General features: G+C 30.0%; 1 protein-coding gene across 1 annotated transcript in view; it reads left to right on the top strand.

Moving 5' to 3' along the window:
• The window catches only part of LOC143912906 (tachykinin-like peptides receptor 99D), a 212,264-nt gene that overhangs the window by 162,500 nt on the left and 34,237 nt on the right, over window positions 1–15,527 (top strand). Inside the window, exons 4-6 of the mRNA XM_077432356.1 lie at window positions 198–257; window positions 336–486; window positions 12,826–13,022. Of these exons, the coding sequence (XP_077288482.1) occupies window positions 198–257; window positions 336–486; window positions 12,826–13,022 (408 nt within the window). The remainder of the gene's footprint in view (window positions 1–197; window positions 258–335; window positions 487–12,825; window positions 13,023–15,527) is intronic.

Raw genomic sequence — 15,527 nt, 5'->3', positions numbered from 1 at the left:
TGCATTAAATGCATAGAGCCGTCTGATTTACGACTTAATCCTAGCAACTGATATTGCACACATATTATTATAATATTATATGTACAGTAAATGATTTAAAAACTCCAGATTATTGCAATGCATAAATATGAATATGTCTTAAATATAAATTTTTCTATAAAACAATTCATTCAATCTCCATTCTTTGCACATTACAGAACACTGTGCTATTCAGAGTGGCCGGACGGTCCGTCAAACCATTCCACCGGAGAATTCATGTAAGTTCATCAGTACTTCCTATCAATGTAGTCACGTTGATTTTTTGTATTTTAAAATGTGTTATATTATCGTTTCAGATACAACATAGCTTTCATTGCATTAACGTACTTCGTGCCGATAGGATCGATGAGTTTCACGTATGCTCGCGTTGGCTTTGAACTATGGGGCTCGCAAAGTATAGGCGAATGCACTCAACGTCAATTAGAGAACGTCAAAAGCAAAAGAAGGGTATGTATAACACGTTTACTTTGAAATCACGCCTTAACTAGGTTCAAATATCCGGCTAATAGTTTTTGAATTAGATTTCTATACCTAAAACTTCCTGGGATGGCGTGTATTTCAACCGAACTATATGAAATTCTTCATGCATCCTGCATATTAATCGATATAATGAAAAATTTTATTCCGATTATCTGGATAAAATGTTTCTGTGCAATTTTTTGGAATTCTATTAAGTTTGCCTTGATCAATTTTGTAAGTATCGGTTTTGTAGAAGCTCTATATATGTACATATTAATATAATAAAGGATCTTGAAAAGCCAATTTATTTAAAGGTTTGTTTTTTTTTCGCTTTTTCTCGACCCTTTAAATATGTGTGCTCTTCACGATAAAATTCCAGTATAATCCTTGTATTAATATCATGTTAATAAAAAAAAATGAACAGATTCGATCAACCGGAAGTGGGATTTTTTCCTCTTAGAAAGACCAAAAATGTTTTTACCGCACTTCTAAACCAATCGGGTTGAAAATTTATATTTATATTTATTTTTATATATATATATATATATATATATATATATATATATATATATATATATATATATATATATATATATATATATATATATATATATATATATATATATATGTATATACATATACATACTGTTTCAGAGTTGACAAGGTTTTGGTTAGAATTCGTAAACCAGAAGTAGTATTTTTTATGCTGTGATACAAATTATAATAAAAAAATAACGATGGTGAATGGAAAGTAACTGATGGTGAAAATGGTAAAAAATTATTAACAAACCAAGATAAAAATGGAAAACTTTGACATAAAACTTATATTGATTGAGGTTAAAATATCTGTAGTATTTGGGAAAATATCGATGGTTAGTAAAAATTCAACAAAAAAGTTTTAGTTTAATATTGAAATTTTCTATCAACTAATCAAAAGCTTATTTAATAAATATTCAACTAAAATATTAATGATTTACACATATGTATGTATATACTTAATTTGATATCAAATCAGTCATCAGTCAAAGTTAAAAATTTCAAATTATTTTACAACTCTTCAAAATAATAAAGAATAACCTTGCAGTTTGCCAATCTTTTTTTAAACTAATGTATATCGATTACGATAATAAATGTACGTATGTATACATAGGTGAGAATTCAAATACAAACATATACATATACATGTTTTTATCGACATTAAAAAAGGGCACTTTATATGCTTTTTCTATGCATCATTTCATCAATCGAATATCCGTATATCCACCGAATAGATTACGATTTGAATGAATGTCTATTTTTATGCCCGAGCGTACGTTCGAGAAGAAAAGCTCTCCACGGATACGATCCAATAATATAATTTGAATAGCTTTATTGGACCATTTTCTCGGTCCAATTTGTTTCATACCTTGTAAAAGCTTTTACTGTCATAAATTTCAATCGAAACCTTCAGGTTTCATAATATTGAATCAGTACGACTTCAACCCTAAATATATATACATATCGTATGTAGATATATTATAATAAATGAAACTGGATAAGTTTCGGATTGAATATACATAGATCTCCCTGAGGAATGGCAGCTACATATATAGGTAGAGAGAATGCACTTCGATTTGAAACACTATAATTGGTTTTTGATTACTTTTCAGATTATATAATGTTACAGGGATGTATTGCATGCTTGCTGGTGCATTTTCGGTAGAGTTTCACAGGAGCACGTGCCTGTAATATTTCACGTGCAATGTCGGCTAGCCGTCTCGAAAGCTTGCATCTTCAAAACGTGCTGTTTTCTGTGGTGCATAAATTTAATAAATAAAATTTGTGGGTTGCTCGTTGTGAATGTCGTAATGTGTCCGCAAAAAATATTCGTATATATGTACATACATATGTGCTTGTCAATATACAATATATTTTTTTCTATAACCGGATTTCGCTTCAGTTTCACAAAATGTCTCGTATTTTTACAATGTTGCCCGTTAGGTTGATTTATTGCATATGGCGCGTAGAGTTTAGTACTCGATACGTCGTTAACGGCGTTTCATATTAACGGGCTCGTTGTATGGGAGCGATGAACTGAAATGATTTAGCCTAAGAAGAGTGCCAAAACTCTCATGAATCAAGCGATACGTACAATTATTTATTTTGTTTTATATGTACATACATACATATATAGAGAGAGAGATAATCTTTATTTATCTTATATATTTTCAATGTACATTTTTGTATGTGCTATTTTTTTTATATGTGTGTTCGAAAATTATATTTGAAGAAGCAAATACTTCGACATGTTTTAATGATGCAATGTTGAATTTAAAATATGCAGGTTTTTATGTTTACGGTTTACGGTTCAAATTCAAATAAGTTGATTAAAAACTTTGAACTACATACATATCAGGTTTTATGATCTTGAGAAGTTTTTATATATCACAATTTTCAGATTAAGCGCTATTTTCGTCAAAATTATGCTGAAAGTATATTATTACATAAGCACTATCTTCTATATCGTATTATTTGACTCAAAAATCAAAAAAAAAACCAAAGATCACGATTTCTACATACCGGAGCGGAGACTAAGTTTGATCCACTAAATTTGAATATGATAATGATTTTCTTTTTACTAGCCTCTTCTTACTTCGATTTTTTCGTCTGATTTTTATGTGATGAACGTTTAAAAAATGCGCAATTTCTACAGATTTTTGGCTTTTGCAGTCTTTAACTCAAAATCTAGTATTTTTATGCCATAATTGAGTATCGAAATCAAAAGTGAGTTCTTTTTTTATATTGATTGTGATATCTTACGTTTAAAAATACGTGTAATTCATAATCTAGCGAATTTTAAAGTTAAAAATATATACTTATGTATGTATATACATATATTTTTTTACACATTTTTTTCTCGAGCTATTATGCATTTATTGGACCAGTTCTATACTTCACTACGTTTACAAGAGTTGGTTTTCGACTTTAATTTATCTGAACTTAAATTAATGGAGTGATGCGTTTTCTATCTTTCATCTCGCTTTTGAATCATGCATACGGTCTAAAAACAACCACATTTTTAACTCAATTTAAAATAATTTTTCGCTTTAGTTAAAAGCCAAAGCTACATAGTTAATGTACACACTTAATAACACTGAGCAAGAAAAAAAATTACCAGAGTGCAGACTAATCAATCTTTATTAAGTTTGACCCATTGAATTCGAATATGATAATGATTACTGTTGGTTTACTCTCGTTTATGAGATATAAGCGATTTAAAAAATGTGAAAAATTTCCATTTTTTTGGCTTTTGCGGTCAGTAAAAAAAATATATCACTATTTTAAAATTATACGTATTTTAAAGCAATTAAAATCACAATCAATAGAAAAGACATCCGACTATTAATTTTAATACTCAATTTTAGCACAGCAATACTAGATTTTGAGTTCAAAACTGCAAAAACAAAAAATCTGTAAAAATTGCGCATTTTTTTAAACGCTCGTACATATGTTTGTATGTATCTCATAAATGAAGAAAAAAACAACAAAAATTATTATCATATATAATTCAATGGGTCTAAATTAGTAACGATTGAATAGTCTCCGCTTCGTTAATTTTATTTGTTGCTCTGTGTATTTAAACATGCATATAATTAATAACATGCAAATTTTAAAACTATGAATTGGCTTTTATTTGAATACAAACATGAGAAGATTGATATATAATAAATAGAGTCAGAAAATGGAAACAAAATTTATTTCGTATAACCGACATATGTATTGTAGATTCCCAAATGAAAATCAGTCACATTCGCTTGCCTTTGAAGAAAGACAAGTTTCCGAGTGCCATCAGCGGGTAAAAAAGCAAAACTTCAACACTTCCGTAACTTTTGACAGATTTCAAAAGCTTCGAGTCGGGTTTGTTTATTTCCGAATGAGAGGTTCGGTCAAATGTTCGACACCGAACCGAGTTCAACATTGATTGAAAGCTCGTACCTTTTTAATGAAACGTGTGTATCGGAGGGCTAACAAAAGTTGACAAACGGATTAATTGTTTCACACGTAATGAAAACATGCCTTCTTATTTTGTGTGCCGGAAAATCGTACATAATCCCAGAAAACGCACAATCGAAATTTCAATTTGAAAAGTAATCCTTTCCGACGAATCATACAATGCCGATACGAATTTCGTATGTATTTACTCGAGATTAATTGAACGTGTCTACATTGTCGTATTATATATTGAAGATATGTATGATATCGGTGTGCGTAATGAAAAACCATTAGCGAATTTTCGCAAGCTTTTCAATCCGGGAAAACCCGCAAACTCACTTCGCTGACTCGCATACTATTATTTAAAACGCGAATGATCCGACACTTCAATTATACATAAGTTTGTAAAACAAACCAAAAACCCCCTCGAAAAGTAATTATCTCGAGAAATAAAAGCTCACAACACATTAAAAGTATCGATGCGGAAACTCGTGGCTTTCTTAGAAAATCCTCAATTAATTTAAATGGCACTCCCATTGGGGCGGAAGTAGCTTCTAAAGAGAAACAACCTTTTTTTAATGGACTGAAAATGTTCGGCGGTCGTAAAAGTTAAAAATAAAACGCGAAAACCTTTGTCATAACTTTGCATTTAGATATTTACGCACTTGATATTTCAAATGCGAACGAATAAAACAAGTTAATAAGAGAAAAGCTGCGCTGTTTTTTAAACGCCTCTTCTTAAAGAAAAAAAACCGCAAATCGTTGAAGGCTGAAAATTTATATTCGTTACTGGGAAAGCCTTCAGAATTTTCGCTAAATTTCGTCAACCTTGATATTTTCTCACTTCACAAATAAAACTAACCATAATACATACAAAATATTACAATCTATAAATTCATATAAATTAATCAAACAAAATAATATACATACATACATACATATATATTATATATAAATAATATTTAAAGATGAATGTTTGTTTATTTTCCCGATATACAAATCTATAAATGGGGCTCTTTTACAAGGTATTTCATTTTTTTGCTTTTATTTGTTGACATTCAATATCCCAATCAACGCCGAGCAATTCAACTAGTAGATTCGAGTGGCTTTTACAGTTTTAGCCAATAATTATCATAAATGGTCAGTAAATAAATTGAACAATCAATACATAATGAAATGAAATTTTGAAACCGAAAACACGTGAATGACCTTCTTATTTTAAAAAGTCGAGATTTTAATAAAACAAATAAAAGTACATACATTCTCAGACTGATAAATTAACTTACCCAATTTGTATACGCATAGATAGCTACTGACCAATTCATTTAAAAATTGACCAACTGTATCGGACCAAGATCTTCCAGTATCCGACGCTTAGGCGTTTTCGCAAAACATGAGTTTGATTTTGATTTTTGTTTCTTAAATACCTTTTATTAAATTATATTCACAAATAACTTATATCTATTTTAATTGCTAATGATATACTGATCATTTTCTGTTTTACATATTTTCGTTAATAATTATAGTATTATGTTATTTGAATGTTAATGTTCAGCATAATAGGAAAAATAACCAAAAACCTATTTACAATACGAGTTCGATAAAGGCTCTAACCATAACTAATTAAAAGGATTTAACCATAACCAACGTTGAACCATATTTATTGCCCATAGCTCAATACACAAAATCCCTTGTCGCATAAAGGCATAATGGAATAATTTTAATTGTAAATAAAAAAATAACAAACTAGAAATTTTGATGCAAGTATCTGGCTGTAAATTGGAAGTACAAACAAAGAACTAATTAAATACACTGAGATTTTTTTTCGTTTTTAGTAGGATTGCAATTGGCCATCAAATGTCATAAACCGGTAAAGGGTAATTAATATTTCCGACTACCGGTATTCACCGGTAAATAAATAAATAAAACGTCTTCTATTGTTACTACGTACATATGTACATAGATGCGGTTACTTTTCCTAAAAATATTAACCTAGGATCGTAAATATTTAAAAAATAAATCTCGGGTGAATAATGTCATATATGTAAATGCATTAAAGTAAATTCCTAATAATAAATAAATTATATTTTTAACCAATCATATTTATTTATTTAAATTTTGAACCATTTAAAATTTCGATCTAAATTAAAACAACCGTCTGATCGCATTTATGTATTACGATTTGGTTAGTCTGTGCTACAAGTGAATTTATCAATTTGAAATTTCCACATTTAATACTAAAAATTAACAAATTCCAGACAACCTAATCCACAATACGCCATTTGCATCGATTTCAATGTAATATTATGCAATAATATGTCTGTATATAAATAAAATAGCGAAATGTTGCCGATATACCGGTAAACCAGTATACCGGTATTGCAATCCCCAGTTTTGAGTTTTATATAAATTTAATGACAAATTTTATTTTTTAAAACGCCTTGAATTCCTTTACACCGTCAAAGACCATTTGACCATTGCCAAAGTTAAGTGCACCTTTCAGCAACTCTTCAATAGCTCAAAGGGAAAAAAATTGTCACTTATCGGAAAGGACCAAGTACCTCTTGAAAGTACCTATGTATGTACATACATACATACATACCGTTATACGTACATTCGATTTGTATAAAAAAAAGCAAACCAAGTCCTCGTAACTGCGCAATTTATTGACAGCGATATGTTACGTCCAAATTGTATGTATTTTTGATTGATTTCACTCGTTAAATTCGCTTTTTTCGATGGCCTTGGCTCACTGTTACTCACGTTTCCAAACACACGTATGTATGTATAATAAACAACGACGTTTACCTTTAAAGAACACGTCATTTGAAACCACCCACGCCCACTTTCAAGAGGGCAACTCGCGTAATTCAGTTTAACGCTCGAGTGGGCTTCAGCTTTTCCCTAGTTAGTTAGTGCAAACAAAGTAACACATTCCTATAGGCCTTTTAGCTTTTTTCGTTGGTACCGGAAAAGCAACGGTGGTGAATTAAATTAATTCAGCGCCATCGGTTTTTTTTATGTACGATTCTGAATGCATGTCAAGTCAACCGGAAAATTTGCGGATTTCACAGGACTTAAATTTCATAGATTTATGTATGTATGTATATGTATAATAATACTGGGTGATACTTTAGTGTGCGGTCTACCTTAGCATGCAATCTACCTTTGAATCGTAGTCGACTATTTTTTACTTTATCTATGTACGTAGTAACAATAGATGAAGTTTTGTGATCATGCGAAAATTCGAACTCGAGATTTTGACTGATTCGAACTCAGAATCGATTACTGATCACGTTTTCATGATCTAGAAAAAATGTGTGTGTGTCTGTATGTGTGTCTGTGTGTGTGTCTGTGTGTGTGTCTGTGTGTGTGTCTGTGTGTGTGTCTGTGTGTGTGTCTGTGTACTTTGGGGATTTTTTCAACACCGTTAGTCCTATCGAACCAAAACTTAGTATCGGTTAATGAAATTCTTATAGACACTACGTAAATTTTTTTCAAATTTTTAAGTTGACCGGAAATGGTACCTCCCCTTATAGGTGTCCTCTTTTTTTTAAGTTTTTGAATTCGATTTTCTCCCAAACTACTAACTGAATCGGACTGAATTTTTTTTACATGTACTAAAAATAATAATTTTTATAATTTTATATTTTTTAAATATTTTTATCTGAACCGGAAGTAGTACTTTTACTCTAGATAATCGAGGTTTTTTATGTTTTTCTCAAAAGCCTTTTGATTATTCGAACTGAAATTTCATATCGATCAGTTTAAGCTCAATACCAAGTTATGTATAAAATTTGGTAAGCGTCCGTCGACCGGAAGTGGCAGTTTACTCTTGTTCGATTTTTCTTCCACTATTTTTTTCGACCCCTTAAACATGTGTGGTCTTCACGAAAAAATGCAAGTATAATTCTTGTATCAATGTGATTAAAATAAAAAAAAATCACTAATTTTAATAAACCGGAAGTGGGATTTTTTCCCTTCCGGAAGCATCCGGAAGGAAGGTCAAAATGTTGTCGCCTGGATCCTGACCACACCCCTGAACGTATTAAGCTGAAAATTTATATTTATATTATTTATGTACTAACTTAGATTTGGTAACGTTTTGGTCAGAATTCGTAAACCGGAAGTAGTATTTTTTTTTAAAACAATATTTCATTATTTTTTCATTATTTTATTTTGACCTTTTAAATTATTTTAAGCGTCTTGATATTTATTGTGTATAATAAAGATAGTGATTTTAAGTAAAAATAAAAAATAAAATCATCAAATTTAATGAACCGGAAGTGGGATTTTCTCCTATTAGAAAGGTCAAAAATGTTGTCGCCTGGATCCTGTCCACACCCCTGAACGTATTAAGCTGAAAATTTATATTTATATTATTTATGTACTAACTTAGATTTGGTAACGTTTTGGTCAGAATTCGTAAACCGGAAGTAGTATTTTTTTTTAAAACAATATTTCATTATTTTTTCATTATTTTATTTTGACCTTTTAAATTATTTTAAGCGTCTTGATATTTATTGTGTATAATAAAGATAGTGATTTTAAGTAAAAATAAAAAATAAAATCATCAAATTTAATGAACCGGAAGTGGGATTTTCTCCTATTAGAAAGGTCAAAAATGTTGTCGCCTGGATCCTGTCCACACCCCTGAACGTATTAAGCTGAAAATTTATATTTGTGTTGTTTATGTACTAACTTAGATTTGGTAATGTTTTGGTCAGAATTCGTAAACCGGAAGTAGTATTTTTTTTAAAAACAATATTTCATTATTTTTTCATTATTTTATTTTGACCTTTTAAATTATTTTAAGCGTCTTGATATTTATTGTGTATAATAAAGATAGTGATTTTAAGTAAAAATAAAAAATAAAATCATCAAATTTAATGAACCGGAAGTGGGATTTTCTCCTATTAGAAAGGTCAAAAATGTTGTCGCCTGGATCCTGTCCACACCCCTGAACGTATTAAGCTGAAAATTTATATTTGTGTTGTTTATGTACTAACTTAGATTTGGTAACGTTTTGGTCAGAATTCGTAAACCGGAAGTAGTATTTTTTTTAAAAACAATATTTCATTATTTTTTCATTAATTTATTTTGACCTTTTAAATTATTTTAAGCGTCTTGATATTTATTGTGTATAATAAAGATAGTGATTTTAAGTAAAAATAAAAAATAAAATCACCAAATTTAATGAACCGGAAGAGAGATTTTCTCGTCTTAGAAAGGTCAAAAATGTTGTCGCCTGGATCCTGACCAAACCCCTAAACGTATTAAGCTGAAAATTTATAATTGTATTTTTTATGTATTAACTTAGATTTGGTAACATTTTGGTCAGAATTCGCAAACCGGAAGTAGTATTTTTTTTTAAAACAATATTTCATTATTTTTTCATTATTTTATTTTGACCTTTTAAATTATTTTAAGCGTCTTGATATTTATTGTGTTTAATAAAGATAGTGGTTTTAAGTAAAATTAAAAAATTAAATCACCAAATTTAATGAACCGGAAGAGAGATTTTCTCGTCTTAGAAAGGTCAAAAATGTTGTCGCCTGGATCCTGTCCACACCCCTGAACGTATTAAGCTGAAAATTTATATTTGTGTTGTTTATGTACTAACTTAGATTTGGTAACGTTTTGGTCAGAATTCGTAAACCGGAAGTAGTATTTTTTTTTAAAACAATATTTCATTATTTTTTCATTAATTTATTTTGACCTTTTAAATTATTTTAAGCGTCTTGATATTTATTGTGTATAATAAAGATAGTGATTTTAAGTAAAAATAAAAAATAAAATCACCAAATTTAATGAACCGGAAGAGAGATTTTCTCGTCTTAGAAAGGTCAAAAATGTTGTCGCCTGGATCCTGACCAAACCCCTAAACTTATTAAGCTGAAAACTTATAATTGTATTCTTTATGTATTAACTTAGATTTGGTAACGTTTTGGTCAGAATTCGTAAACCGGAAGTAGTATTTTTTTTAAAAACAATATTTCATTATTTTTTCATTAATTTATTTTGACCTTTTAAATTATTTTAAGCGTCTTGATATTTATTGTGTATAATAAAGATAGTGATTTTAAGTAAAATTAAAAAATTAAATCACCAAATTTAATGAACCGGAAGTGGGATTTTCTCCTATTAAAAAGGATAAAAATGTTGTCGCCTGGATCCTGTCCACACCCCTAAACGTATTAAGCTGAAAATTTATATTTGTATTCTTTATGTACTAACTTAGATTTGATAACGTTTTGGTCAGAATTTGTAAACCGGAAGTAGTATTTTTTTTTAAAACAATATTTCATTATTTTATTTTGACCTTTTATATTATTTTTATCCTCTTGATATTTAATGTGTATTATAATTATACTGATTTTAAATAATAAAAAAAATTTGAACAAAATCCGACAACCGGAAGTAGAACTTTTGTCTTGTGCAAGTATTTGCATATATTCGCGCTCAATTTGTATCGCTATCATAGTTATTAGTTCAATATTGAATTTTGTTTTGTAACCTTCTTATATTCCTCAAATACATAGATAAAGTCATGGGTTGGTCACACCCGAATTTTTTTATTTGTATCGTAGCAACGACCTGTTTATTATAATTTTTGTTTTTTCCTGCCGCCCCATAATATTGTCGAAGCATTTTTATCAAAATATCGTCAGCAACGAAGAAAATATCGACCCTAACAACCTAATGTTAAATGAATAGGGCAAACCCTAACCTAACCTAACCTGATCCTTAAAAAAATAGGTGTTGGCTGCTAAGATATATATGTATTTTTTAAAAGTGCTATTTCGGGAGCGAACTAACAAATATCATTATCATATTCAAATTCAGTGGGTCAAACTTAGTAAAGATTGATTAGTCTCCGCTCTGATAACTCAAAAACGTGACTTTTTGTTGCTTAGTGTATTCAGTGTATACTGATTCGAGATTTGACGCTCTTACTGTAACATATATTTTTTTTTATTTTATTTTTTTATTTTTACATATATACCAGGAAGGCCTTACAGGAAAATCCCAATGCGCCTTCCTGGCCAATTACAAATACAAATGCAGCATTTTTTTATTATAAGTCGTTGAATTGCGAGACACTGAAAAAACTCGCAAATTAACGAGACATCTATGAATTGTACATAAATTTTTATTGTACATCCATCAAATTTCAAATAGTGGTGACATAGTAGGTAGGAAGGATTTTTAGCCATTTTTTTTTCCGGGAACCGTTTCAACAATGAAATCAGAGAAAATTGGCAAACTCTGATAGGAAACGATCAACCTGGAGTCACAAATCCAGGTCTGACCAACAGCATACTCTGAAAAATTCATTTTCATTCAGGGATAGAACCCGGCATCTTCTTGACGGTAAGCAGAAGCTTAACGTCCGAGCTATGCTGCTGGCTATATGTATGTACATACATACATATATTGTAAAGTATAAATGTAATATATTTAAATTATATTTCAAAAATGTTCTATACTATTTATGTATTTATAGAATGTTCTATACTATTTATGTATTTATAGAATGTTCTATACTATATTATAATTTGAGCAATTTAACCATATAGTCACTAATTCATATAAACTATTGGGATTTATCTGCCGAGTTGCGAAGCCTTTAAGAATCCGCATACTCTAATATTGCTCTATAACAGTTGGTTCGCAGTAATATGGAGTATGCTTCAGTTATATGGTCTCCTTATTACCAAACTTACGTAGATCATTTAGAGACAATTCTGCGCCATTTATCTCATATGACTGGTCTTGTTAAATTGTTACCATCTTATAATGACAGACTCTCTTTTTTCAAGATCGCAAGTTTGTCTCAGCGCAGAAGAGTTTCTGATTTGTTAATTTTATACAAGATTGCTAATGATATCCTGTGTTGAACTAAATTAATTTTAACGTTAATGCCAGATTCACCAGATGTAGAAATCTTTTTTATCCACCAATTTGTCGTAATAACACTTCTTTTAATAGCGCAATCGCACGTATATGCCGTCTTTACGATGACTTAGATGATTGTCCCGACCTTTTTTCTGACTCTTTCAGTAATTTTAGGGCTAGGGTGAAGAAGCTAATCTGTGGTTGATTCACTTCTTCACCTTCATCGTCATTCAATTTTTATATATGTTTGTAATTTTTCTATTTTGTTTTCTTATATCACCATGTGGTGCCCACTTTACATGTAATATTATATTTTTATTTGTATTTATTATTTTTTGTCTCTGCTTTCTTGTTTATATATTATTCTGTATGTGTGCCAATTTAAATAAATAAAATTGGTATAATATTGTATATTACTTCAAGATGTTTTTCTATTTTTTTTTTAATACATTTCAGGTTGTGAAGATGATGATAGTCGTCGTGGTGATATTCGGCGTTTGCTGGTTGCCGTTCCACTGCTACTTCATAATCACATCTTACTATCCAGAAATCACCAATTTCCAGTACATTCAAGAGATCTACCTATCCATCTACTGGTTGGCGATGAGCAACGCCATGTACAATCCGATGATCTACTTTTGGATGAATTCCAGGTAAGCGAATCACGAAAGAACGTCAATATGCCTCTATTTTTTTCGCGGCTATATCGCCTCGTTTCGGAAAATTCGTTCGAAATGATAGCTCAAATATTACATTCACGCACTTCGAATGGAATATCGATGAGAGGAAAACACGTCGTAGCGTTTCACCGTCTAAATTTTCGTAGCGAAAACTATCTTTGGGACGTGTCGTTAAATATGAATGAGATCGTCACGCGTTATCGGATAGATGCAATATGGATATTATCGAAATGATACATCTACTATTTTATATTTATGTATGTGTGAAAATTGTGAATGATTGCGGGAAGTTTTTCTGAAATAAATCACAATATTTTAACCATCGGATATCTTATAGTTTGATTTATGAAAATTATTCATCGAGCAGAATATCATTCGTGTGACCACCATTTTTAAATGCAACTCTGTAATTTGATAAATTATACATATATACGCAAAAATAAATTTTAAAAAGGTGTTCAAAAGTTCTTAATTGCAATGGAGTGTTTCCAACAGCTCTCTCATTTGTAAAAAGCCTGAAAATAATTATACTACAGTATAGCACACTATTTAAATTTATGTGGCGTTTCCATTGTGCACATTTTCTTTCGTGCAACCGTTTAAATTATATACTCTTAAACATTCTTATTTTTAATTATATAATAAATTACTAGCAATGATTCCTATATTTCGACCTGTATATGTTCCTGTATCCGTAATATTTAATATAAAGGCTCAAAATCATAACATGCAACGATGACATATCGATTTCCCATTAGATTTAAATTTTTCATTGCTTTTTTGATGCGATTACATATCATATATCGTATTTATATAATAAATTACTAGCAATGATTCCTATATTTCGACCTGTATGTGTACCTGTAGCCGTAATATTTAATATAAAGGCTCATAATCATAGCATGCAACGATGACATATCGATTTTCCATTAGATTTCATTTTTTCATTGCTTTTTTGATGCGATTACATATCATATATCGTATTTATATAATAAATTACTAGCAATGATTCCTATATTTCGACCTGTATGTGTACCTGTAGCCGTAATATTTAATATAAAGGTTCAAAATCATAACATGCAACGATGACATATCGATTTCCCATTAGATTTCATTTTTTCATTGCTTTTTTGATGCGATTACATATCATATATCGTATTTATATATCGCAGCGCTTTTGATTCAGTTATTTTACATACATATGTACATATGTATATGTAATATAATTCATTAAAAAAATAATTTCCATTAAATTTTGATAAGGTTCTTTGACGACGTTACAAAAATAAGAAAATTTCCAAATAAAATATTACGAGGAAATCTAAAGTTGAGTGAATAAATCATCATTTTATATATGTGCATATTTAATATGATATAATACACATTTCAACGCTAAATTTATACACACATGTACATATACGCCTATATAATGTTTTTGCTTAAACCCACACATTGAAATCGGCGAAAATCTATCGACATTTCTGCTTTTGGGGACTAAATTTATTTCTTTTCTCGTTTTCATCCCTTTTTCTCAGTTCTTCAATCAGAACTTTTGGCAAGCGTTACTAGCAGCTAGTCACCGTTAATCATCATAGTCTTGAAATACGTATGTACGTATGTATGTTCGAATCCATCAGATAAAAAAATGTGTAAGCTCGTATATATGTACATACGTAAGATGCATATATTTATTAACTTTTAAAATATCACAAACATACCTTTTCAAACGCATCTAAATTATACCAATACAAATAATACTCATTTAATATGTTTTTTATTATTTTCATCGAACATGCCTTTACACTCGCCTTTACAGATCGCTCCAAAGCGACGAGTGTACTAATACAGATACAATATAATAATACAATTAATGCAAGCATTTTTATACAATGCAAATTCAAACAAACATCATCCACAGCGACATCTATGCATAAATTTTTGCACCATTTTATAATAGAAAATGGTGAACCTCAAGACGCTAAATACCTTTAGATGTACAATAAAGATTGAAAAGGAAATTTACAGGAACCGTTTCAATGAAAATCAGAAAATTTGGCAAACTCTGAAAGGAAACGATCGACCAAGTCACAAGTCACAAACCAAGGCCTGGCTAACAGCTACTATCGAACCGTGACCACTCCGCTCGAAAGTATAATATGCTAACCATTAGTTCACGCTGCTGCTAATGCGCCACAATGGTCGAAAATATACCAGATGAGCCGTTATAATTGACGTGGCAAAAGTCCACTTTTCATCGTATCGAGAAATATCACGCAAAACATTAAATATATAATGTTTTGCGTTTAACGATATTTAAAAATACTGTTTGCCTGTTATACGTTTATTCTGCTTTTCCCAGATTCTGGACGTGTTAAAAATTAGTGATAACAATTATTTGTGAATTAAGTCAAACAGAATTAGTGTTTTGGAACTAAAAATTGATATATAAAAATATAACGGCTCATCTATATATGTATA

The sequence above is a fragment of the Arctopsyche grandis genome, chromosome 6 (assembly GCF_051622035.1).
Source record: "Arctopsyche grandis isolate Sample6627 chromosome 6, ASM5162203v2, whole genome shotgun sequence".
Classification (NCBI taxonomy): Eukaryota; Metazoa; Arthropoda; class Insecta; order Trichoptera; family Hydropsychidae; genus Arctopsyche; species Arctopsyche grandis.
Note: the sequence above shows the minus strand (reverse complement) of the source record. Positions and strands in the feature narration are given on the sequence as shown.